Source organism: Natator depressus, chromosome 8 (genome assembly GCF_965152275.1).
Source record: "Natator depressus isolate rNatDep1 chromosome 8, rNatDep2.hap1, whole genome shotgun sequence".
Lineage (NCBI taxonomy): Eukaryota > Metazoa > Chordata > Testudines > Cheloniidae > Natator > Natator depressus.
In genome coordinates, this window is record NC_134241.1 from 33,923,336 (window position 1) to 33,951,119 (window position 27,784).

Genomic DNA, 27,784 nt, shown 5'->3' on the forward strand with positions numbered 1-27,784 from the left:
TCCATGGATGGGTTTGGGAGGGACTTAACTTTGCTCACTCCAGGTCTTGGTTGAGGATGTGGCAAGTAATGCAACAATGAAAGTGTAGGTATGTGTGCTCAGTCCTGCAGAGTGGATCCCTCAGTTGTCCAGTCAATAAGCCCAGCAGCTGGCAGTCCAGAAATGAGGAGCCGCTTGAGTTGCTCCCTTCTTTAGTCAGTGACCCAAAATAATGGGTGAGAGCAGAGTAAGCTGCTCAGCTGCAGGATTGGGTACTTGTGTTGGTAACAGTGCCCTCTCTCCAGACGCACAGCTCAAGTAAAGAGACATCTTCAAGAAAGAAGGCAAGGTTTGTAGTGGATAGCGTGAGAAATGTTTTTCCACTTCTACTAGGTAGGTTGTCCTATGCACCTTTGCTACTGATAGTGTGGCTTTTACCACTGTCTCACCCTGCCTTTTGTGAGAGCTTCTGCTTTCAGTGACAGGGATGTTGAAAAATGGATAGCAACTCTCCAATGTCTTGTCTACACTGAGAAACTGCATCCTATTAAATGCCTTACACACATTTTAATATAACTTAACATAGGCAAGGACAAGTTGTATAAAATGACAACTAATGTTTTAAGGCATGATTAACTTTAGCAAAATACAGTCTCATTAAAAATGACTTCTATATCAGAAAACTGGAGGATAGTAAGTGTTGTACCTATATTTTAAAAAGGCCCTATTGGTAATCCAGGGGATTGCTGACCAGTAACCCTTACACTTGCACTTGATAAACTGGTTGAAATAATGATTAAAAAATAGAATTAAACACTTGAAAGGTATGGCAGGGTCTAACAAGCATGGTTTGTGCAAAAGGGAATTGAATCTTGCTAATCTACTGATTGTGTTCAAAGAATTCTGATAAAAGGAGTGGATAAAGGAAAACCAGTTGATCTAATTTTAGATTTTCGAAGGGCTTTTGACAAGGTCTTTTACAAGAAGCTGCTAAAACTAAGTGCTCATGGGGGAGAAAAGTATTGTCATAAATCAAACTGTCTGGGAGAGAGAAAACAGAGGAGGAATAAATTACTAATGTTCATCATAGCAAAAGGTTAAATGTGATCCCCAATGGCTGCAGATATCCTGGAGCAGCTGAGAACACTGCATCATCCAGACCCTGCAGCTGGGTGCCACAAGGTTCCACGGTAGGTCTGTCTATATATTTATTAATAATCTGGAAAGGAGGTGAGCAGTGAGGTACTAAGAAGACTGACGTTCTTCAGAGGGATTTATAGCTGTTGAATGGGCAACATGATGTCAGATAGAAGTTCAGTGTTGATAAATGGAAAGTAATGCATATTGTATTAAAATTTGAGCTACTCATATGCCATACAGAGTTCTAAATTATTTGTGGCAACACAGGAAAGGGACCTTTGTATTGTTGTAGACCGCTTGATGAAGACTTCGGTTCAATATGCTGCTGAGGTCAAAACTGGCAAACAAGGTGGTAGGATGCACAAGGAATAAGATGGAGAATAATACAGATGATGTCACAAGGTCACTATATAAATAGTAGTATACCCTCTTTCAGAACAGTGTGCAGTACTGGTCAGCCCATTTCAAAAAGGATATTGCAGACCCTGGTGACAAATGATTAGAGGCGTAGAAAAACTCACGTGAACAGTAATTGGAAAAAATTGGAATTTATTCATCTCCTTTTTAAGGTGAATAGAGGGGACATAAGTGTGTATGAAAGTGACGAATGACACAGAGATTGTAGATCTAGCACTTGTGTCCTCCCCATCTCAACACAAGAACAGTGGAGCATTCAGTGAAATTTAAAGAGTAATTAGTAACCGATAAAAGGAACTGATTTTTACTGAATGCCTAATTGTCATTGAGGCCAAAAATTAATAAGAATCGGGGTGGATAACAATATCCCAGTGTAGACAAGGCCCAAATGATCAAGTGACTTACACTTTGTCTATATTCGGGCAGGTTTAACAGTTTACAGGCATAACCCCTACTGTTCCAGTATGAGTGGTTTTTTGTTTTAGTTTAGTTTGTGTCATATGGGAAGAGATTTAAAAAGAGGTAGTGAAGTAATGCAACAGTCCCTTAACGAGAATCTAAAAGTGCAGGAGTGGAAGGAGAGTAAAAGGGGGATCCGCCAGCAGAATGAGGAGTGCCGGCACAAAAGCACGGAGCTCTAGCAGCAAAGCATGGATCAGCTGATAAACATCATAGAGCGCCAAGCGGACTCGATCTAGGCGCTCGTAGCCATGCAGGTGGAGCACTACCATGCCCTCCCCTTGCCCCTCCCCCAGTTGTCCCAAAACACTTTCCCCAGCATCCAGATTCTTATTGCCACTAGCTGCCTCCAACACCTGTAGCTTCACCACCCAGCCCTGAAAACTACAAGCCTTACCCACTGCACTCAGCCCCCATCACCATGCATTATAGCCATCCTGAAGTGCAGCACTCGTTGCACAGCACTCCAGACAGGGGGCTGAGTATGATAACAGGACATATGCAAATTTGTGATTGTACTGTTCCCCACCCCACCCCCTTGCCCTTTCTGTTTCCCAAGCAGTTGTTTCTTTTCAATAAATGCATTTTCTTTTCAATAAATGGATTTTTTGGCTTTGAAAACCTTCTTTATTATTGCATTAAGTAAAAGATACCTTAGCCCAGGAAAGAAACAGGCACTGCAAGTCAGCGTAGCAAACACAGATTCCTACTAACATTGGAACCACTGCACTTCACTCCCGTGCAGGACACCAGACATTACTGGTGGCTTTCAGCCTCAAATTGCTCCCTCAAGGCATCCCTATTCCTTGCAGCTCCATGCTAGGCCCCTTTAATAGCCTTGCTCTCTAGCTGTTCAAATTCAGCCTCCAGGTGTTGAACCTCTGAGTTTCGTGCCTGAGTGAATCATTCACCCTTCCCTTCACAAATGTTACGGAGGGTACAGCACGCGGATATAACCGGCGGGATGTTATCGGCCAGGCCCAGCTTCCCATACAGAGAGCACCAGCGGCCCTTTAAATGGCCAAAAGCACACTCCACAGTCATTCTGCACCAGCTCAGCCTGTTGTTGAACCGCTCCTTGCTGCTGTCAAGGCTCCCTGTGTAGGGTTTCATGAGCCACAGCATTAAAGGGTAAGCGGGGTCTCCAAAGATCACAGTGGGCATTTCAACTTCCACTATGGTGATCTTCTGGTCTGGGAAAAAAGTCCCAACTTGCAGCTTCCTGAACAGGCCAGTGTTCCGAAAGATGCGCGCGTCATGCACCTTTCCGGGCCAGCCTGCATTAATGTCAATGAAATGCTCACGGTGATCCACAAGCGCCTGGAGAAAATAGAGAAATACCCCTTCCGATTAATGTACTCGGTGGCTAGGTGGTCTGGTGCCAGAATTGGAATATACATGCCATCTATCACCACTCCACAGTTAGGGAAACTCATTTGTGCAATGCCAGCCACAATGTCATGCACGTTACCCGGAGTCATGGTTCTTCTGAGCAGGATGCGATTAATGCAAACTTGCATCAACACGATTCCAGCGGTTGACTTTCCCACTCCAAACTGGTTAGTGACCGATCGGTAGCTGTCTGGAGGTGCTAGCTTCCAGATTGCAATAGCCACCCGCTTCTCCACCTTCAGGCAGCTGTCAGTCTCGTGTCCTTGCGCCGCAGGGTGGGGGCGAGCTCATCACACAGTCCCAGGAATGTGGCTTTTCTCATCCAAAAGTCCTGCAGCTACTGTTAGTCATCCCAGGCTTGCATGACAATATGATCCCACCACTCAGTACCTGTTTCCCAAGCCCAAAAGTGGCGTTCCACAGTTTGAGCATGTCCATGAATGCCACAAGCAATCTTGTGTTGTATGCCTTACTCGAGTCAATATCATTGTTGGAGTCCTCACTGTCAGTTTGGATCTTAAGGAGTAACTCGACTGCCAAATGTGACGTGCTGGCAAGACTCGTCAGCATATTCCTCAGCAGTTTGGGCTCCATTCCCACAGACCAAAAGGGAAGAGAGAGCGTGTGGTACAAAAAAACCTTTGAAAGATGGCGCAAAATGTGGACAGAAGCACAGGGATTGCTGGGATGCGAACCAGTGCATCACGGGGCATTGGGACAGGACCCAGAATGCCCTATATCCTTCCCACAAGCCACAGCGCCAGAATGGGAAAAGGTGCTCTGTGGGATAGCTGCCCATAATGCACTGCTCCCAATGCTGCTGAAAATGTGCTCACGCCAGTGCGCTTGCAGCTCTCAGTGTGGACAGACTGCAGTGCTTTACCTACTGCGCTCTCTGAAGGCCGGTTTAACTCAAAGCGCTCTACATCTGCAAGTGTAGCCATGCCCTCAGTTGTTCGTAAAGTATCGTTGAGGACATCAGAAGCTGCTGTAAAAACAGTTAAGTATTTAAAGCAGAGGTGGACAAACTGTGGCCCGTGGGCCACATCCGGCCTGCGGGACCCTCCTGCTCAGCCCCTGAGCTCCTGGCCTGGGAGGTTCACCCCCAGCCCCTCCCCTGCTGTTCCCCCCCTCCCCCGCAGCCTCAGCACGCTGCGCCGCCAGCGCAACGCTCTGGGCGGCCAAGCAGCGCAGTTGCAGAGGCGCAGCCTGACTTGGTGGTGTGGGCAGCGCGGCTGTAGCGCCACCAGCCACCGGTGCCCCAGGCAGCGCAGTTAGAGGGCAGGGGAGTTGGGGGGGGGGGAGGGGGAAGAGGGGAGGGTGGTTGGGGGGGCAGGGTGATCAGAGGGCAGGGAACAGGGGGGTTGGGACCCCTGCCCCATCCGGGGGGCAAGTCAGGAATGAGAGGGGGGTTGGATGGGGTGGCAGGGGACAGTCAGGGTTTGGGGGGGGGGTCCAGGGGTGGTCAGGGCACATGGAGGAGGGGGTGGTGGATGGGGCAGGAGTCCCGGGGGGGGGCTGCCGGGGACGGGGGGGTTGGATGGGGCAGGAGTCCCGGGGGGGGGGGGCCTGTCAGGGGGTGAGAAGCGGGGGGGGGGTTGGATAGGAGGCGGGGGGCCAGGCCACGCCTGGCTGTTTGGGGTGACGCAGCCTCCCCTAACCGGCCCTCCATACAATTTTGGAAACCTGATGTGGCCCTCAGGCCAAAAAATTTGCCCTCCCCTGATTTAAAGGCTGTCTCTGTATGTGGTGGTTGTATGGAGTAGAAAAGTGGAAAATGGATTTGGGCTAGATCTGTGCCGGGAAGAGCTTAGGTACTGCATTTATAGGTGCTGTAGAAACCCCTATGGTCATGTACAACATGCAAGGTGGCAATTGATGTGCTCTCCAAATCACACACCTCCCTGAGAATACAAGCACAATTGTACATGTCCTAGTCCCAGTCTACTAACATGGATTTAAGAGCTGCTTTTCCTGTACCCGCTCTTTTGCATGCCTCCTGTGAGGAGCACAAGTCAGTGTTAGTAAGATCTAACTTCTTTGTAAAGACTTATTGCTTAATGTTGAAGGGGGTCTGACCAAAATCTTGGGAGTGACATACCTGTGCAAGCTGTTGATGCTGAACAGGATTTCAGGTCTTCTGAATGAACAGTGTTTTCTGTCATGACTCTACTTCCATTTTGATGTAGTTTTCTATTTTGCGTAGTTCGAGTTCTTTAATTAGATCAGCTAGACTTCCATTAAGTCTATAGCTGTGTAATTGACCTTATAATCAGATTGCTCCAAAACCTCCTTCAGTTGCTTTGCAAATTCAGTGCCTATGTTGAGTTTTCATATATAATGTGTATTGTTTTGCTCAGTCCTCCTCACTCTAATGCGAATGTCAACTTATTTAATGGTGGTTGGATTCAAATATAGAGTCTGAAAATTCCTCTTCATATCATTGGGAAGCTGTCATCAAAAAAATTCCATAAGGCTTATGGGGTGGGAGAAAGCTGGCTGAAGTTGGAAAATTCTGTGGGACTGTTGGGTATTAGTGACTTTTTTTAACAGAGGTTTAATATTGGGAATACCCATACATCAGAAGTTCAAGGTGACTAAATCTGAAAAATTCTCTTGCTAGTTTTATCATTGCTTTTCAATGATCTGAAACCAAAGTGTGAAGATCTCTGTCATACCACACCCCCGCCCCCCATCTTTGAGCAATTTTGTGGTGCTATACTTTGTGCTTTTCTTTTCAGATGTAAAATCCCTCTCCCCAGGCATACTTGTAGCCAACAGCATGTCACATCTTCGGTCAGCCAGCTTGCTTTATATTAGTGTTGATTCTTCTAGATGTTGCAAGCAAAGAACTAGTAGCGGACCTGTGAGTCTAAAGCTGCCAGAAGGAGAATAGTCATGTTGAAGTGCTTCAGTTAATAACTAATTTTATGTTTCATTTTAAGTTGATATTCTTAGTGTAGGAGGAGGTTTTAACTTATCAAGTTCATGTCTTTGCCTTTTCAGTTTTATGGCTTGATCACTAAATTCTGCCACTTTTTGTGTAAGACATAGCAGGCTGTTTCTGAATGAAGCTGACAAAGAGCTGCTGAAGTCCTGGACAGGGCCTTAAATCATCATTGTGACTTTTGATTATGACAATAGCATAGAAAATACCTTGCTTGCAGGAACATCACTGATCTGCTCTTTTGCTTCAGTAGATGCTCTCATTCAGTAGCACAACTGATCTTGGGAGGGAAAAAAAATTTTCTGCACTATTCATATGACCATGAATCCTTTTTGCCTTGCTATTTAACAACCCAGGATAAGTTACATTTTTCTCTAGTCCATTCAGTTGTTTCCTACCGTGTTAAGCATGCAAGTCAAATAACATTCACTGATGTTTAGTGATCATTAATGCTAATCACTCATTTGCTACATAAATCGGCAGCTTTCACAATTTCAGAAATTAACGTTGAATTCATTAGGTGAGGGCTTAATCTAAGATTGAAATATAAGTTTTCTTTCTCTTCATAGGATACATTATTAGGTGTACCTTTATGTAAGCATCTAGATTCCAGCAAACCAAATCCATCCAATAACTCGCAGCTTTGACTCCTGAGTAGTTAATTACAATTGACTGCACACTGGCAGTGCCCTTCTCCAATCACCAATGACTCTCTATTCTCTTCCAGCTTCTGTGGAGTTGTTTAATTTTTCTTATTGTCTTCTAATAGATATAACACAAACCTTAATCTCACCACTCCATTCTTGTCAGAGTGGTTCACTTTCATTCACAGACTGAAATTAGAATCTAGTGTTTCTGATGTCCACTTTCAAATATGTTCTGTTTCTTTAAATACTTCAAAAATTTAAAAAATAGAAAGTGTGGTTTCAAAGATAAAATGTCATCCAGTTGCTCATTTCCTTTGAAGTGTGGATTTTTTACAACTGTGCTGAACCATTTTTGTGGACTAACCAAATTAATCATCGCAGTGGAGGAATTAAATTGGCTCCCCATACATGCTGACTTCAAATTTAGAGCTTTAAGAAAGGATCTTTCCTATATTGTATGTACTAAAATCATGTCTGCCTCAGGAAGGCTTTGGGGTTAGCCTTTAATTACAGCAGTATTTTGAAGAATGAGGTGATCTTAACTAAAGATTTGCTGTCTTGGGCTCTAACAAACCAGATAACTTCAGTCCGTATGTCTTCCTGTATTTAAAACTTCTAATAAACGTCTGGATTAAAAGACTTTTCGGCCAAAGAATGCAGTATACTACACATTCATAGTAATTTAGGAACAAAAAGGTAGCTTTTGGATATGAGTGAGGCCAATCTTCATTATTTCTAACTGCATGGCTTATAGATTGCACTTTTATTGCAGATTGAATGCTTAAGAAGATCAAAACAAAAATACCATGATTTCTTTGCTTCTTATTGCCAGTAATCAGGGTGTGTTTTGTTTTTGTTTGTTTGGAAAGCCAAGCAAGAATTCATCTTGCAGCACTGACAGATTCTTGTACCAACTGATAAAGTGGCTAATTTGTAGTAGAAACTTGAATGCCTATTTGTTGGTAAAATTTGCTACTCTATGGGTGTCCAAGGATAAGTCTACGTGTACGGCACTGCAGCGGCATAGCTGTACTGATGCAGCTGTACTGCTGCAGCATGTCTGGTGAAGATGCTCCATGCTGATGGAAGAGAGCTCTCCTGTTGGCATAATAAAACCACCTCCACAAGCGGCAGAAGCTAGGTCTGCGGGAGAAGCTTTCCCACCAATGCAGCGCTGTGCACATGAGTGCTTGTGTCGGTGTAATTTATGTCACTCAGGGTGGTTTATTCACACCTTGAGCGACCTAAGTAATGTTGACATAGTGGTAATGTAGATGTAGCCCAGACTTCACTTGTTTGAGGGTTGCCCTTTTCTTTTAGGATATGTGTTCAGTTCTGATCAGCACCCAGGTTCGCCTAGCTCAAGTGTGAGGAGTCACACTGCAAAGCCATACCCCAAGCTACTGGCCAGGTCTACCCTACAGACCTATAGCGGTATCCCTATGTTGCTCAGAGGGTGCGAAATCCATATTCTCTGAGCGACATAGTTATACCGACCTGATCCCTTGTGTAGACAGGACTATGACAGTGGGAGAGCTTCTACCTCCCAAAGAGGTGGTAACTATGTCAGAAGATTAACTATGCTGATGAAAGAAGTTCTCCCTTCGGCATAGGAGTGTCTTCACTAAAGTGCTGCGGTGGCACAGCTGCATGGCTCTACATGAAGACAAGCACACTGTATCCTCGCTAGGGCTGCACTTTCCTGTGTATTGCTCTGACGTCTGGGGTCACATCCCACAGTTCTTCAAGCTGAAGTAAGCTGAGCTGCTCTGATTCCTTCTCAGTGAATAATGGGAGAGCTTGTCTGTACTTCTGGGTACATGGGCATGTGTGTGTAACAGGGTGGCCTACTCCTTTTAAGGGCTGGGGTTCCAGGGAGCAGCTGGCCCTGTTCTGGAATGGAGCCCAGCTGGCAGGTGCTGGGAATCATGACCCAGCTGGAAGCATTAAGTGATGGGGCTGATAATTTCCAGCCAGGGGATTTAAAGAAGTGCCCCAGTCTGAGAGGCAGGATTTAGGAGAGGCCTGGGAGTGCTCTTTCTTGTGCCTACGGAGGGAGGCTGAGGGAGGGCAGGAAAGACCTGTGTTGGGGGAAGGACCAGCACATTAAGCTATCAGACATTCTTAGTTGGAGAACAGGACTGTTGCTTTTTGTTCCAATTTCCTTTTTGTTTAAAAAAATAAACAGAGCTGGCCCTCCAGAATAAGGCTACAGACTGAACTGGGTGCAGCCAATTGTTTGTCCCAGCTGTTGGTCTGGTCTGCAAACCGAAGGGGAATTATGAGAAGGCATTGGACTGTCACACTCAAGTGTCTTGACCTTTGTGCACTCTGCAAAGTGAGAGGGTTACCAGCCAAAGTGAAAGACCATCCTTGGCTTTAACTAGCTGATCCAGCTTGCTTGAATTGAAAGCACCACTAAACTCAGATGAGAGGGTTTTGTGTGTGAATGGAAGGTGTGGGTTTTTTTTAGGGGTAACACTTGAGTAAGAACATGGGCTAACTCTGCAGTGAAAACATACTTGCTGGGAAAATTGATCTGGTTGCAGACCTCTGCTAATAATTGAAGTAGCTCATTTGGCAATGTGTGGATTTGTCTCAGGTGTTAGACTTGTGGCACTGAGACTTGTACAGGTTTGAGCATTGCAGTGTAGGATCAAAATGCACTGGTAGTAAGTACTGAGGGTAAAAGTAGCATGCTTGTTCCTTCTGTTATGTGTAGCATGCTTTATTGTTAGCTATTGTTCACTTTGAATAGTTGATTGAAAAGTGAATATCCTCTTCTCCCTCCTCTCAAAACTAGTGTGATGCAACTAGATCTTTCAAGAAGTAGGGTGTCTTCACTTAAGCTTCTAAATATCTATTTATCTTTATGTACTCTCTTTTTAATAAATCTTGTTGCGTGTTTTTGTTTTTACCTCAGTAATACCTTCACACCAAGCCAGGCTTCCCTGCATGTGGCTAGAATCCTGCTTGAATAGTTTAACTTTTGGCAACCAATAGTCTAAGAGATTAAATCAGACAGCTATTCTGAAGGACTGCAGTATGACTTTGAATAATTAAAAGGATATGAGCATGGTTCTTGTGCTCAATCTGAGGATGTCCTCTATCAGTTTAAGGGTTATTTTAACCGAATAATAAACTAATACAATATCTCCTATGTTTGCTGCAATTGGACTCTCACACAGCTCCTTTAATTCTTTTGAGGCAACATGTTTATGCCAAACAAGAATGAAAAAAGCTTTATGTAAGTAAAGGCATTAGGCTATTGTGTGTAAGCATTTCAATTCTGAAAATGCTTGCTTTTTGTGAAATCGTCATTGTTATGGTCTTGAGAGCATCTTATTAGATGTTTGAGAAGAGCATGTCTTCCACCTCCCCCATGAAAGAATTAGACCTCATGTGCATTAAATCTAACTTTAGAAACCTTGGTTGTACTTATTCTTCCCTGATAAAATGCCAAGGTTCTGATTCTTAAAGTGGAGGGTGAAAAATAACATTCTTTTAAAGTAAAGTTAAATTGTAAGTAATTTGGACCTGTAAAGGAATTACAGTAGAGAAGCTGTCAAGATCTGATGGGCCTTATCCCTGTCCTATTGAAACGTGTCTTGATGGGGAGGGGTAACACACCAGAATGTGCATAGGGGTATATGTGTGACAGGATCACATGTTGAAAAAAGCCTTTGTGTGAGGGCATCTGACTCAAAGGAAGAATGCGACAGGGTTTTCATGGGTTACTGGAGGATTTGTAGCTGGAATGATGGCCTTACCTTTCGATGATGAGAGGATAAGGCAGCGGGAGGGGGTCAGGTTAAAGACTTTTTTTTTTTTTTAAAGGAAATTAAATGTAAAAAGTTGCTGTGACCAATATGACAGTTTCCTGCGCTCTTTGGGAGATTTTATTGAGGGCACATCTACGCTGGCAAAGTTACAGTGCCACTCAGAGCGCAGAAGGAAAATGGCTGTTGTGTGTTCACACTGACAGCTGCCTACACAATAGAGTGTTCACACTTGCGGTACTATTTGGAGCGGTGCACTCTGGGCAACTACCCTACAGAGTACCTCTTTCTCTTTTGCCGTGTGGGAAGACAACGGGGGTCCCAGAGCATCCTGGGTCCAGACCCAATGCCCTGTGATGCATTGCTTCACATCCCCGCAATCCCTGTGCTTCCATCCTCATTTGGCGCTCTCTCTCAGTGGTTTGTGTATTGCACCCCCTGCCTCTTTTGGGCTGCAGGAATGGATTCCAAACTGCTGACCAGTATGCTGTTTGCTCTGACCAACGTGTCACGAGTGGCAGTGGAGTTATTCCTTAAACTACAAAGGAAAGAGGAGTGCAACATTGATCTCACCACGCATGGTAACTTTGACACGAGATTGCTTGTGGCACTCACGGAGGTGCTGACCACAGTGGAAAGCCGCTTTTTGGGCTCAGGGAAACGAGCATTGAGTGATGGGATCATTGTCATGCACGTCTGGGATGACGAGCAGTGGCTGCAGAACTTTCAGATGAGGAAAGCCACATTCATGGGACTGTGTGACGAGTTCACCTCAGACCTGCGGCGCAAGGACACGAGAATGAGAGCTGCCTTGCCGTTGGAGAAGCATGTGGCGATTGCACTGTGGAAGCTGGCTACTCCAGACTGCTACTGATCTGTCGCTAACCTGTTCGGAGTGGGAAAGTTGACCGTTGGAGTTGTATTGATGGAAGTGTGTAGGGCCATTAATCGCATCCTGCTCTGAAAGACTGTGACTATGGGCACATGACATTGTGGATGGCTTTGCCCAAATGGGCTTCCCTAACTGCGGAGGAGTGATAGATGGCACGCATGTTCCAATTGTGGCACCAGACCATCTAGCCACCGAGTACATTAATTGGAAGGGGTATTTCTCTATGGTTCTCCAGGCACTTGTGGATCTCTGTGGGCATGTCACGGACATTAAGGCAGGCTGGTCTGGAAAGGTGCATAATGCATGCATCTTTCGGAATACTGGCCTGTTCAGGAAGCTTCAAGCAGGGACTTTCTTCCCGAACCAGAAGATCACTGTAGGGGAAGTCGAAATGCCCATTGTGATCCCGGGAGACCTTTCCTACCCCTTAGTTCCATGGCTTATGAAGCCATGCACAGGGCACCTTGACAGCAGCAAGGAGCGGTTCAAAAACAGGCTGAGCAAGTGCGGAATGACTGTGGAGTGTGCATTTGGCTGTTTTAAAAGCCTGCTGGCGATGCCTGTATGGGAAGCTGAACAAGGCCGATGACGGTATTTCTGTGCTTATAGCTGTGTGCGGTACGTGCCATAATATTTGTGAAGGGAAGGGTGAGATTCTGTGGCCTGCATTGTGCAGGAGGTCAGACTAGATGATCATAATGGTCCCTTCTGACCTTTTAATATCTATGAAGTTTCACTCAGGGCTGGACCTCGGAGGCTAAGCACCTGGAGGCTGAATTTGAACAGCCAGAGACCAGGGCTATTAGAGGGGCGCAGTGCGGGGCCATAAGGCTCAGGGATGCCTTGAGGCAGCAATTTGAAGCTGAAAGCTGCTAATATTTGTTGCTATGCTGGGGATTGCAGTGCTTGTAATGCTAGGAGGTGATTGGTGCACATGATGCAAGAAGGGGCCTTGACATAATTGTATGTTGCTTTGCAGTTCGTGTTTTTTTTTTTTTTTTTTTTTCACTTAATAGAATAAAGATTGCCTTCAAACAGAATTTTTTTATTAAAAGATAACAACCGGAGGAGAGAGTCGACCAAAAAAATTCATCAGTGGGGAGGGGAATGGGGAAAGAGAAGGTCTCAAGAGGAGGAGGGGTCCTGGGACGGCTAAAGATTTGTTTCAGAGTAGCAGCTGTGTTTCGTCTGTATTCGCAAAAAGAAAAGGGGTACTTGTGGCACCTTAGAGACTAACAAATTTATTTGAGCATAAGCTTTCGTGAGCTCCAGGGATCATACCCAGCCTTCTTCTTTGGAGTGCAATGCTGCAGGTGCTGTACTTCAGCAGGGCCGAACTGCAGAGGGATGGGTATTGAGTGCAGTGGATAGTGGGAGTGCTGGACTGTGAGGAGGGAGGAGTGGAATGCTGCAGGTAGAAAGTGGAGCCAGGAGGTTAATAAGTGTGTTGGCAGTGTGTGTGAAGCGCATGGGAAAGAGTTTTGGGACAGCAGCTGCAGGAGAGGGCCAGTGCAGAGCTGCTCGGTTTAAAGAGCTAGTATCACCTGGAGCATGTCCACTTGGCGCTCCATAATGTTTAAGAGAAACTCCATGGCTTCTTTCTGGTGTGCCGCATTCTCCTTTCGGTCCCTCTTCTTGCAGTCCCGCCAGTCCTTCAATTCCTGTTTCTCAGCAGCGGAGTGCATCATAACCTCACGGAGAAAGTCCTCCTTAGTTGTTCTTGGCCACTTTCAAATTCTGCACAGCCATTCTGCCTCCAATAACAAATAGGGAGGCTGGGCTCCCAAGGTCATCTCTGAAGTTCAAATGCAACATTTTACAGAAGCAGTATTGTTTGCAACACAGACAATACTGATTCAGTGCTTTAAAACACAGCCATTACTCACACATCTGTCGCTAACTAGCTGACCACAGGCAATCACACATCATCCACAAGGCCCCCAAAATGGTGAGTAGCCACAGGGACAAGGTAAACTACTCTTCCCAGACCCTGCTGTACACTTGGCATGTGGTTCTTGGGGAGAGCCAGCACTATAGGGAGGGCCCCATAATCATTCCTGACCCCACACTTTCCACAGGAAGTGATCATTATGGAAGATATCTCACTGCTGAAGGTGAGCAGGGAATCAAGGGAGGGTCTTCTCCAAAGCAGCTCTGCAGAGGAACCTGAGGCTGTGGATTGCCCAGTATCTCCACACACATTTCCTGGAGATCTCTGAGGGAGATTCCCGTGAAGTGAGGGAGTCTATCAACAGCTTGCTCCACTGCTCAGACCTGGCATGTGAGAGACAAACCTGCTTTCTGCAACACTCCTTCCCCCAACAACTCGCTTCAGCAATTCCCCAAATCAGATCCACTTACCGGGACCTCCTCTCCTGTTTGTGCTTTGCCATGATCCGACTGCTGTAACTGGCTAGTCTCCTCCAGGGTAGAAAAGAGCTCCTGACTGCATGCATCTTTGGGCTCCAAGTCATCCTCTGGGTCCCACTCCCCCTCTTCCTCCAAGATTTCCTCCTCCTGGCTCGGTCCACTCTCGACTGGCATGCGAGCCAGCAAAATATCCACAGGGGCCTTTGCAGTGGAGCTGGGGTCGCCTCTGAGTATTGTGTCCAGTTCTTCGTAGTATCGGCAGCTCGTGGGCGGAGCACCGGAGCAGTGGTTTGCCTCCCGCGACTTGTAGTAGGCATTCCGCAGCTCCTTCACTTTTACCCTACACTGCAATATGTCCCATTCCTGGCCCCTTTGTATCATGCATCGTGAAATCTGTCTGTAGGTATCAAAATTCCTATGGCTGGAGCGCAGCTGGGACTGGACAGCCTCCTCTCCTCAAATGCTGATGAGGTTCAGCAGCTCAGCATTGCTCCAAGCAGGGGATCGCCTGGTGCGTGGAGCAGGCTTGGCCACCTGGAAAGATGTGCTGAGACCATTGCATGCATCACCCCTTCATGTTTGCTCCGACTTTCAAATTTGCAAAGGAATGTATGGGGTGAGGAGGGTGGTTGGTCACCTGAGGGCAGGCATTAGAGTTCAAACAGATGACAAGAGAGGTGAGAACAGGCATTGTGGGACACCTCCTGGAGGCCAATCACACCACCGTAATCACTACGGAGTCTACGCTGGCACCGCAGTGCTGTAGCCCCAGCTTAGAAAGCTCTATGCCTCTTGTCGGAGGGTGTGGTTTTGTGTGTGTGTGTGTGTGTATTTTGTTTTTTTAGTGTGCAGAAACTGCACGGTTGTAGCGCTCTAAGTGGCTTGGTAGTGTGTATGCCTTGGGAGTTACAGCGCAGAAATCTGCTTCATTGCACAGAAACTTGCCAGTGTAGACAAGGCCTGAATTATGTATTTTTGGAGTCCATTGTCTTAAATGCAAAGGTCATATATTGTGAGCCTGGATGATTAAAGGACTTTACTGAAGAATGGGGCAGACAGGAATGAACTTTTGGGACAAGACGTGTGAAGTGGATTTCATTGGAAATATCACAAGAGAGGTGAAAACAAATCTCCCCCTTCCCCCTCCTTTGCCTCAGGTTTATATAAAAATCCAGCCCTTTGAAGCTGCTCCCTGAGGAGAGGCCAATTGTCTGCTGATTACCTGTTCCCAGGGTCACAATATCAAAGGCCCAAACTATATAAAGGAGCGACGAAGAGCTTGTCTACACAGGCAACTTACAGCGCTGCAACTTTCTCACTCGGGGTGTGAAAAAACCCTGTTTGAGGTGTGTGAGACAAGGTGTGTGAGATTGACCACAAAAGTGATCCAATAAAAGACAGAGAGACAAGCTTTGGAGCTGTCCAGAGCTCTTGGGTCTTTCCCAGACCTGTGTAACTCAAACTTGTCTGTCCAATAAGCGATTATATCTCACCCATGTTATCTCTAATATTCTAATACTGACAGAGCTACAACATTGCATAAAGGAGTTACTGACAGATTCGTGGGGGTGCTAGTTCTGAGCTATGAACTTGTAACCATACAAAAATCCCTTGGTGGGGTTTGAAGGATTGATCAGCTGCTGGAGCCCTTGGTGGGGGAGGGGTCTGATTTCTGGTAAGCTTATTAGTGTGCATGTAAGTTGACTTGTTTTTAATGTTTTCTCTGTAATGCTTAACGAGAGATGTGGTTGCTTGTAAAGAGCTGTGTGGTAACTGATAGCTGTGGTTTCAGAGTAGCAGCCGTGTTAGTCTGTATTCGCAAAAAGAAAAGGAGGACTTGTGGCACCTTAGAGACTAACCAATTTATTTGAGCATGAGCTTTCGTGAGCTACAGCTCACTTCATCAGGTGCATCCGAATAAATAAATTGGTTAGTCTCTAAGGTGCCACAAGTACTCCTTTTCTTTTTGATAGCTGTGGGGCAATTATACTGTTTATAGCCTCTGAGGAGAAAGCAAAGCAGGACTATTTAGGCAGTCTGACTTGCTGGGGAATTCAGTAGGCAAGGTACTGTGCAGTTTGAGAAAAATCATGGGCCTCATCCCAGGAGAGAGGATGGCTGGAGAGCCAGAAGCCTAAAAGTTGGTGCCTTTGCTGGCCCACAGAGGGGGAATACAGGCGCAGTTGCTCTGAACTGTGATAGTAGCTTCCCTTTTTTTAAAAGCAGTATCAGTTTTAGAAAATTACTTAGGTAATCTTGGGTTTTGCTTCTAAGTAAATTAGCAGGGGTGGCCAACCTGAGCCTGAGAGAGAGCCAGAATTTACCAATATACATTGCCAAAGAGCCAGTAGCTCCGCCTGCTCCCAACGCCTCCCACCCACCGGCAGACCCACTAATCAGTGCTCCTCCCCCCTCCCCTATCCCTGCACCTCCTGATCCGCTGTTTCCTGGCATGGTAGGAGGGAGGACACTGCAGACTCATGAGAGGGGGCAGGAAGGGGTGGCGTGGGGGCAGGGCCTGTGGCAGAGCCAGGGGTTGAGCAGTGAGCATCCCTCAGCACACTGGAAAGTTGGTGCTTGTAGCTCCAGCCCTGGAGTTGGTGCCTATACGAGGAGCTGCATATTAACTTCTGAAGAGCTGCATGTGTCTCTGGAGCCACAGGTTGGCCACCCCTGAATTAGAGAAACATTTTTCTGTATTCTAGTTTATCTGTAACTTCAAATTAGTAACTTCACATAATTCCACATGGGCCTTTGGCACATCAGCAATGAAGAAAGAAGCATGTAAAATGCAAAATTGTGAGTGAAGACAAAGTGGATGGGGGGGTATACTTCAAGGGCTGGTATAATACTTGAAACTTTCAACCACTCACTGAAACTGACTAGAGTTGTCTAGCAGGACCTGAATGCTGTGGTCTCTGTGAGCAATTTGATATAAATATTCAGTTACTAAAAGGAATAGAGTTAGTGCAATATCCTGAGTGTGTGGGGTTTTTTTTTTGTGTGTTTTTATATATATTTCAGTTTGTGCTATCCCTAAATCTAGCTACTAAAGATTTCTATAATGAGAAAGCAACTTTACTGTATCTATGCTAGGGTATAGGATCAGAGCAAGGGGAACATCTGAAGGGTTTGACAGATGGGTAGAGGGAATTTGGGGTTGAATAGGAGACCTTTAACTACGTGAGGTCCACAGATCTTAACATTGGATTTTCAGCCTGCTTGTAGCATTGCTAGATCTCCAATCACTCAGAACAGCTTAAACTTGTCCGTAAGAGCCTGGTTTATGCTGAACACCCTTGCCCAAAGGTGGGCAAACTATGGCCTGGGGGCCACATCTGGCCCTTCAGACATTTTTAATCCGGTCCTCAAGCTCCCACCAGGGAGCGGGGTCCGGGGCTTGCCCTGTGCAGTGGCTTGGTGCGGCTCCCGGAAGCAGCGGCATGTCCCCACTCTGGCTCCTATGCACAGGGGCAGCCAGAGGGCTCTGCACACTGCCCCCAGCATCAAGTGCCATGGCCAATGGGAGCTGCAGGGGTGGTGCCTGTGGATGGGGCAGCGCGCAGAGCTGCCTGGCCACACCTCCACATAGGAGCCTGAGGGGGGACATGCTGCTGCTTGCAGGAGCTGCTTGAGGTAAGCACCGCCTGGAGCCTGCACCCTGGCCCCCTCGTGCACCCGTGCCCTAGCCCTGATCCCCCTCCTGACCTCTGAGCCCCTCAGTCCCAGCCCAGAGCACCCTCCTGCACCCCCAACCCGTCATCCAAAAAGTTTGCCCACCCCTGCCCTTGCCTAACAGGCAGTCAAACCATTCAGAGCGCAACACTTTCTGGTGGCTTTAACTGTAGCCAGGTAAGTGTTTTGAGTTAAGGGTATTATCCAGTAACCTCCTTCTCCCTGCCTCCCCCTCCCCCCACCCCCCCCCCCCCCGGCTCATCCCTCCCCATACTTCATTATTCACATGTATAAAGTAGTGCTCAGAATGGAACCAACTGTTTTTCCCTAAGATTAATTCACTTTTTTATTGAGCTCAAGAGGTAGTGCTGCTTTCATTTGGGCTTAAAATACTACAAGTTGAAGCTAGACAAATTCAGAGTGGGAATTATGTAAATATTTTACAGTGAGGGTAATTAACCATAGGAACAATTTACCAAGGGTTGTGGTGGATTCTTCATTATTGGTAACTTTTTTAAATCAAGAGTGGATGTCTTTCTAAAAGAATTTTGCTCTAGGAGTTGTTTTGGGGAATGTGTGTGTTATACAGCAGGTCAGACACTAGACTATCATAATGATCATCCCTTCTGGTCTTAATCTATGAATAACATTCAAAGGGAAAATGCTTATGGCATATGCTAGATGTGTGTATTGCAACTGAAATATATCTAACTTGCAGAATGTTGTAGATCTACAGCTCTTTCTCTTATGCCCATCCTTTAGTAAGGGTCAAAAAAGCCTGTCACTGACTTCCAGATGGATTATCTAGTTTGAGGCATACAAAGCATGGCGTAAAATCCCTCTTTTGGTATTTGGAGCATGTTCCTAGAGGGTAATGGCTTCTCCAGGGGCTGAATGTGACACATACCAGTTTCTGACAATATCCCTGGGAGACCTTACTTAGTTAAGTTTGTTTGGAGTACATTGCATTAAGTGAGAGGGTTATGTATTATAGTGGGCCAGGATTGTAGGTAACCTCTGAGTGAGATGGGATGTGAACCTTGGAAAGTGGTGTTTACTATTGAATAACGTGCCAGACAGGAATGGACTTTGTAACAAACTGTATCAAGTAGCCACCAGGGGAATGTTGAGGGAGAAATGAATGCAAATTCCTTATCTCCAGTTATGCAAAACCCCAGCTTTTTGAAGCTGCATCCCGAGGAGAGGACCATTCTCTGCTGATTACCTGTTTCAGAGTCTGTGGAAGGCCCACGCTGTATAAAGGAAAGGCTAACCTATTCAAGGGTGTGCTAGTTCTAAACTTATGCTGTCATGAATTTGTAACCACAAACTCTTGGTGGGGTAAAGGATTGAGTCCTATCAGAGCCCTTGTTGGAGTTGTGGGATGGTGGGGGTCACCTGTTTTTAATGGGTTTTCTCTGTAAGAATAAATCTGTGATGCTTGCTTGCTGGTCTAAAGGAAACTTCAGGTGAGCACAGAAATTTCTGGTTGGAGTTGATTTTTGGACTCGGGTCTCCTTTTTCTTCTCTCCACCACTCTTGCATACCAAACTACATCTAACAAGAGATAATTGCATTGGCTTGGAAGTTCTGGTAAAGTGATGAGCAATGAAATAGTTTGCTTAACTGTTACCTGTAGAATTTGGAGTCAACATCCCTCTGAGATGAATGGGGCAATTCACACCACTCTGAACTATCCTTCTGGATGCTCTGATGCATTATCTTCCTGTATCTTCAAATAGTTTGGAGTCTGTTTCACAGGAGTTTCTAGCTCTCATGATTCTATTTTATGAGTGACATGTTTGGTGTCTTTGCAGTTCCTGCTCCTGAGAGTGCAGCCTAGTCTTAACTAGGAAAAAAGGTCTCACCATATGTTAGTCCCTTATCCACACTAGGATGTTACTACATGTTAGTTAATTCTTGGTAACTATCCCCCCACCCCACCCCCAATAAGCTGGTCAAACACTAGAAGGTTTATTTTAACCACCTAGCATGTGAAAACAGCCCACTGCTTTGTCCACACTATGATTTTACCATTTGGGGGTTTCCACGTGGTAGAACCAAAACACATGGATTCTGTGGCAGATATCCTTTGAATTTAAGAAGCCCTGCGTATGCTAATGCTATTGTTAGTAGCAAAAGCTACAGCAGGGTTGCAAAATGGTGTCCTTTAACCCCCTGTTTAGAGGGTGATTAGTCCAAGCATAAGACATTTCAGGCGTAAGAGAGGCAAGGAGTTTGAGTGTGTGTACACTGGCAGAGTTACAGCATTGGCAGTTACAGCACTGCCCAGAGAGTGTTGAAGGGAAACTGCTGTTGTGTGAACACACAGTCAGCTGCCTGTGCAATAGCATGTTCATGCTTACGGCACTTGCAGTGGTATTCGGAGTGGTGCACTCTGGGCAGCTATCCCACAGATCATCTTTTCCTCTTCTGCAGCTAAGAATTGTGGAAAGGTGGAGGGGGTTGTGGGGCACCCTGGGTCCTGTCCCAATGCCTCATGATGCATTGCTTTGCATCCCAGCAATCCCTGTGCTTCTGTTCGCATTTGGTGCCATCTTTCAACGGTTTGTGTACCCCACTCTGCCTCTTCAGTCTGCAGGAATGGATCCCAAACTGTTGACCAGCATGCTGCTTGCTCTGACTAACACATCACGAGTGGCAGTGGAGTTATTCCATAAACTACAAAGGCAAAAGGAATGCATCATTGATCTCGCCACGCATTGCTTCGACACGAGATTGCTTGTACTGAGTGGTGAGATCACATCGTGATGCACATCTGGGAGACTAGCAGTGGCTGCAGAACTTTCAGATGAGGAAAGCCACATTCATGGGACTGTGTGATGAGCTCGCCTCAGCCCTGTGGCGCAAGGACATGAGAATGAGAGCTGCCTTGCCATTGGAGAAACGTGTGGCAATTGCACTCTGTGGAAGCTGGCTACTCCAGTCTGCTACTGATTTGGTCCCTAACCAGTTCAGAGTGGGAAAGTCAACCGTTGGTCTCGTGTTGATGGAAGTGTGTAGGGCTATTAATCACATCCTGCTCCAAAAGATCATGACTCTGGGCAACGTGCGTGACATTGTGGATGGCTTTGCCCAAATGGGCTTTCCTAACTCTGGAGGGGCAATAGATGGCACACACATTCCAATTGTGGCACCAGATCACCTAGCCACTGAGTACATTAATTGGAAGGGGTATTTCTCTATGGTTCTCCAGGCACTTTTTGTGGATCACCATGGGCATTTCACAGACATTAAGGCAGGCTGCTCCGGAATGGTGCATGACGCACGCATCTTTCGGAACACTGGCCTGTTCAGGAAGCTTCAAGCAGGGACTTTCTTCACAAACCGGAAGATCACCGTAGGGGAAGTCGAAATGTCCATCATGATCCTGGGAGACCCCGCCTACCCTTAATGCCGTGGCTTATGAAGCCATATGCAGGGCACCTTGACAGCAGCAAGGAGTGGTTCAACAACAGGCAGAGCAAGTGCAGAATGACTGTGGAGTGTTGTTTTGGCCGTTTAAAGGTCTGCTGGCGCTACCTATATGGGAAGCTTGGTCTGGCGAATGACAATATTCCTATGCTTATAGCCGCGTGCTTTATGCTCCATCATAATTGTGAAGGGAAGGATGAAAGCTTCACTCAGTGCTCGATGGCTGAGGCTTAGTGCCTGGAGGCTGAATGTGAACAGCCAGAGACCAGGGCTATTAGAGGGGTGCAGCGCAGGCCCATAAGGATCAGGGATGCCTTGAGGCAGCAATTTGGAGCTGAAAGCCGCTAATATTTGTTATGTTCGGGAGTGCTGAGCTTGTAATGCTAGAAGGTAATTGTGATTGGTGTAGGCGATACAATATCGTAAACCTTCATATTGCATGTTGCTTTACAGGGCTCTGTTTGCTTTCAGTTAATAGAATAAAGATTGCTTTCAAACCAGCACAATTTTTATTAAAAAAAACAACCGGAGGGGAGAGACCAACAAAAAAACACATCAGCACTGAGGGGGATAGGGGAAGGGAAAGACCCAGGAGAAGGTGGGGTCCATGGTTAAAGATTTGTGTATGTCCAGCTATCGTATACAACCTTGTCTTTTGGAGCATAGCGCAATGGGTACTGTACTTCAGCAGGGATGGGTGTTGAGTGCATTGGGTACTGGGAGTCTGCAGTGCTGGACTGTGACGGGGGAGGAGTGGAATGCCGCGGGTACAGACTGGAGCCAGGAGGTTAAGAGGGTGGTGGTGGTGTGTGAAGCACATGGGAAAGAGTTTTGTGACAGTGGCTGCAGGGGAGGTTGGGTGGGGAGCTGCTTGGTTTGCAGTGTTTGTATCACTTGAATCGTGTCCGCTTGGTGCTCCATAACATTCAAGAGACGCTCCGTGGCTTCATTCTAGAGCTTCACGTTCTCCTTTCAGTCCTTCTTCTCGCTGTCCCGCCACTCCTTCAATTCCTGTTTTTCAGCCACGGAGTGCATCATAACCTCATGGAGAAAGTCCTCCTTAGTTCTTTGTAACTGCTTTCTAATTCTGTGCAGCCGTTCAGCCGGCAAGAACAAAGGGGGAGGCTGTCCTCTCAAGGTCCATCTCTGTGTAGCCAAAACGCAACATTTTACAGAAGCAGTATTGTTTGCAACACACACAACAACACTGATTCAGTGATTTAAAACACCGCCACTATTCACAAACCTGTTACTGTCTGACCCCAGGCAAGCACGTATGAGCCACAAGACCCTCAAAATGTTGAGTAGCCACAGGGACAGCATAAAACAGTGTTCCCAGACCCTACTGTACACTGGGCATGTGGCTCTTGGGGAGAGCCAGCACTGTAGTGGGAGCCTGATAATCATTCCTGTCCCCACATTTTCCACAGGCCTGTGTTCGTTATGGAAGATAACTCTCTGCTGAAGGTGAGCAGGGAATCAAGGGAGGATCTTCTCCAAGTCTGCAGCTTCTGCCCTGGCCCTTATGTGGCTCGCCTGTTTGCAACAATGGTTTCTCTTGTCCCATCCCCACCCCTCCAGCGATGGCAGACTGGTGCAGGAAAGTTAATGGGGCAAGAAACAAAGCAGCTCTGCCAAAGAACCTGCGGTAGCAGATTGCCCAGTATCTCCATGAGAGTTCTCTGAGGCAGATTCCTATGAGGGAATCAATCAACACTCTATTCTACTGCTCAGACTAGGCATGTGGTGGTACGCATATCATACAGACACAGCCTGCTTTCTGCAACCCTCCTGCCCTCAACAACTCATTCAGCGATTCCCAAAATCAAATCCACTTACCAGGGGCATCTTCTCCTGTTTGCGCTTCGCCAAGATCCAACAGCTGTGACTGGCTAGCGTCCTCTGGGGTAGAAAAGAGCTCCTAGCTGTGTGCATCTCTGGCCTCCGAGTTCTCCTTTGCCTCTGGGTCTCCCTCCCCCTCCACATCCTTGTCCAAGATTTCTTCCTTCTGGCTTGGTCCACTCTCGACTGGCATGCAAGCCACCGAAGTATCCACGGTGGCCTTTGCAGTCGAGGTGGTGTTGCCACAGAGTATTGCGTCCAACTCTTTGTAGAACGATCAGCACCAGAGCAGCGGTTTGCTTCCCGCACCTTGTGGTAGGCATTCCGCAGCTCCTTCGCTTTGACCCTGCACTGCAGTGTGTCCCAGTCATGGCCCCTTTCTGTCATGCATTGTGAAATCTGTCTGTAGGTGGTATAATTCCTGCGGTTGGAGCACAGCTGGGACTGGACAGCCTCCTTTCCCCAAATGCTGTTGAGGTCCAGCAGCTCTGCAGTGCACCAAGCGGGGCTACCTGGAAAGATAGCACTGAGACCACTGCATGCATCACTGAGCAAACAGGAAGGGGACTTCCAAAATTCCAAAGGAATTTACGGGGTGGGGATGACAGTCACCTGAGGGCAGGGCAGTAGAGGTCAAACTGATGACCAGAGAGGCAAGAACAGGCATTGTGGGACACCTTCCATAGGCCAGTCGCCAGTCGACCAGGGTGTTTACACTGGCACCGTGGAACTGTACCTCTGGTGCAGAAAGCTGTACGCCTTTTGTCAGGCTGTATTTGTTTTTGGTTTTGTTTTGTTTGTACAGCGCTGCAACTGCGCATTTTCTGCGCACTAAGTGGCTTGGCAGTGTGTACGCCTCAGGAGTTACAAAGCAAAAACCTGCTTTACTGCATAGAAACTTCCCAGTGTAGACAAGGCCTATATCTCAAACTTCGAAGGATTAGATTTTTGTTGGTAAATGATTTTCATAGTGTACGCACACACTGACCAATTTTTTCCCCAATGATAATTGAAACTTACTGGTAGGCAGAAAAATGTTACTTGAGAACTCAGTGTGTGATTTAAGGATATTTACTTTTTATATTTTGACAAGTGATGTTGGTAATTTGTCTTAACCATTATAAAACCTTAACTTTTTGAATCCTTGAACTTCTGATGTATGGGTGTTCAGCATATTAAAGCAACTGCCAACTCTACCTTTGTTTGTGCTGCTACCTTTTCTCATGCAAGAAAACAATAAAAATCAGATACCTTTATCTTAATTTGGGGATGGGAGGAGCACAATCTCTAATTTAAAATGTTGTATTGAAGAATGCACGCGCACACTTACCTGAGATTCCTTCCAGTTCATAACACTCCTCCCTACCTACCTGGTGAGACTGATTAGACTGTGATGGAGTGTCAAACAGGTCCTGACTTGCAGCGTGGCTGGGGTCCCATGGTGCATCTTCCCGTTTTGCCTTCTCTTTGCTGTTCAAGGCAGGGGTCTCTGTCTTGGGCTTTTTCTGAGGTATCCAGAGTGGTCTGTAGGGTGCTGGTAGGGTCTCTGCCAAGTATGGCATGCAGCCCATTGTTAAAGCAGCAAGTCTGTGGCTCAGAACCATATCTATTGTTGGCCTCGTGATATGGCTGGCAAATTTCCTTTGTGTTTATGTGGCGCTGCTGATCCCTGTTGAACCCCTTTGTACCTGGGATGCAGGCAATCTATTAATAATGCCCATCTTCCTATGGCTGGTCCATATCTATGCTTGCGCAGCTTTTTCTCTCCACGGGTGCAGGAGATCCAGTATCTCCCGTCTGTTCCAGGCAGAAGTATGTTTAGTGAGTGGAGTTGTCATGGGCAGTTGCATGAGGGTGAGCTGCTACTTGTGCTTGCTAAGGTGGGCAATCAGGAAAAGGTATTTAAAAAACACGCAGGAGTTTTAAGGGGATGGAGTGGCTTCCAGTTTGTGGAACCCCTGGGCAGCGTAGTTTACAATTGTGACCAGAGCAGACAGTGTCACAGGGAATGGGCACATTATGGGACAGCTTCTTGAGGACCGTTAGGGTCAGAACAGGTTATGCAATGTCTACACTTGCATTGTGTCAACCTCAGTAGGTCAGCTGTCGCTGCATTGCTGTAAATGGCTGTTTATGTAGGTCCGAGACAAATTTGAGTAGACGTATGCACAAATAGGTTGAGGCAAGGCAACTTATATCCCGTATGACTTATGGTCCAGTATCCTGTCTTCAGACTGTGGCCAGTGCCAGGTGTTTCAAAGGGAATAGAACAGGGCAATTATCAAGTGATCTATCTCCTGTCATCCAATCAGAGCATCTGGCTGTAAGAGGCTTAGGGACACCCAAGGCATGGGGTTGCATCCTTGACCATCTTGGCTAATAGCCATCGATGGACCTGTCCTCCATCAACTTATCTAATTTTCTCTTGAACCTTGTTATGGTTTTGGCCTTCACAGTGTCCCCTGGCAAAGAGTTCCACAGTTCACTGTGCATTGTGTGAAGAAGCACTTCCTTTTGTTTTAAACCTGCTGCCTATTAACTTCATTGGTGACTCCTTGTTCTTGTCAACCTAAGCGTAGTGTAGACCATGCCTCAGTCTTTAAAGAAGTCCCCCAACAAAAACTGGATAAAATTTTTCTGGTACTTCCAAGATAAATATGGGAATAAATGCTTTTTCAAGAGAAGCATGCTTTCAGGCTCGCAGTATAAAGAAGCACAAAGGAGACAAGCCAAAATATTTTTATTTGGAGGTCACCTTTAAAAATAATTAACTATTCTACATAGGAAATGGAAGGGTGTAACTTCAAACATCAGGTATCATTTAAAGCATGAAGAGCCAGAAATTGTGACCTATGGCTTAAAAAGTAACCTGGAACTGGTCTTGCACACCTGTAAATATTTAAATACCGGGTTCCCTAGAATCAAGTTGTTGCTTATCTGTGAGTGTGTGTCTGGTTGTGTCATTGTTTTAGCAATCTGAGTACTGTCGGGAGGTAAAGCTAAAACTGGGTATTTCCTTAATTCATTTTGCCTCTTCAGCATGTTAGTTCTATTCTTGAAACCATGGTACTCTTAGAGAGATGGATCAGGTTTGTTCAGTGTCTTAGGAAAAATACCAAAGAGAATTGTGAAGTGCCACTTGACTGTTCAGTGGGGATGTAAACATGAAATCTCTTTGAGGAAGATGGGGCTTAGCTATGGCTTCAAGCATGTACAGTAGAACCTGAGTTACAAACACCAGAATTATGAACTGACCAGTCAATCACACACCTGATTTGGAACTGGAAGTATGAAATCAGGTGGCAGCAAATACAGTACAGTGCTGTGTTTAAACATAAACTATTTAAAGGGGAGGGGGGGGAGAGTTAAAAAAAAATCTGACAAGATAAAGAAACTGTTTCTGTGCTTGTTTCATCTAAAGTAAGATGGTTAAAAGCATTTTTCTTCTGCGTAGTAAAGTTTCAAAGCTGTATTAAATCAATGTTCAGTTGTAAACTTTTGAAAGAACAACCATAATGTTCGTAACTCTGAACAAACATTTAGGAGTTGCCAACCTCTCAGGAATGGAGGGGGTTTGTAACTCTGAGGTTCTACTGTATTCATAAAGCTGTAAAGCAGCCTTGTAGTGGGAGATTTTAAGGGAAAGCGTTGGTTCTAGCCATGAAATACTGATAAATATGGAAGTTGTACAGCAGTTGAACATTCTCAAGCTTTTTGGCTGTATGTAGCAGCATTGCTATAGCTGAATGTAAACTGACTTTGTATTTAAACTGTTAAAAGAAAACAGCCTCAATTTGGGTTTGAGAAGTAACTGGGGGTTGGAGGGAAGCTGGTTTCTGACTCATAAAATATTAGCTAGAGACTGACCTTAGTCAGAATAAGACAAATTAACCACCAAAACACTTTTGATGGGGCACTCTGCTTGGAAATACTATATTTTAGGTGGTAGTTCTAGGCTTATTTAACATAAACAAACGTAACAATCATGGTGTCATAACTGAAAACACAATTTTGCACTGAAATGATAAAATGGGAAGCGAATTCAAAACTGGTATTTCCAAAGGCAGTGCAAATTTGGCTTTAAGTAGTAACTACTTTAATGTAGCACTTTCATATAATCCTTATGTTTCATTTCAGTCTTACTTAGGTTTTCTTTGCTATGACGGATTGATTTTGAAGTTAACTTTTTTCCTTTCTCTCTCTCTCTCTCTCTCTCAAAGAAATGACTACTGTTAATGCAGGCAGTGTTAACTTCAAATGGGATCCCAAAAGTTTAGAGATAAGAACACTGGCAGTTGAAAGACTATTGGAGCCCCTGGTAACACAGGTAAGAAATCTATATATCAAGCTCTCAAGTTTTTGGTAAGTTTCAATTTGATGATTAATCCTCATACCTTGAAGTTTGAAGTCCAGAAATGAAAACCTGGTCTGAAATAGATAGGTGGAGGGGGACCGTGGGGGATCAAGAACAAAAGGCTTTTGCTCAGTCTGTTGGTGGTAAGCATGCTTCTAGTCTTAATCTTAGAAGACTCAATGGTTTTTTTTGCTTTTGTCACAACTTAATATAACACAGTCCTTCATTTAATCAGAAGTGCAAAAAGCACATATCACATTGCTGCTGAAGTTTTACTGTACTTGCGCTCAGTTTATTCTCATCTCTGTGGTACAGTTTTTTTTTTTTCCCAACAAGAATCCTTTAGGTGAAACTTATTCAATTGTTCTTGTCTAAATATTGTTCTTTACAAATGTGTCATTAGAAACCGAGATGCTGTAGAAAATTCTGTCTTGCATTAGAATTCTGGAGGACTAA

The 27,784-nt window shown here is 45.7% G+C and overlaps 1 protein-coding gene across 1 annotated transcript in view; it reads left to right on the forward strand.

The window, feature by feature from the left end:
* CTNNA1 (catenin alpha 1) overlaps nt 1-27,784 on the forward strand; it is a 183,954-nt gene that overhangs the window by 10,822 nt on the left and 145,348 nt on the right. Inside the window, exon 2 of the mRNA XM_074960709.1 lies at nt 27,195-27,301. Within this exon, the coding sequence (XP_074816810.1) occupies nt 27,197-27,301 (105 nt within the window). The 5' untranslated portion in view covers nt 27,195-27,196. The remainder of the gene's footprint in view (nt 1-27,194; nt 27,302-27,784) is intronic.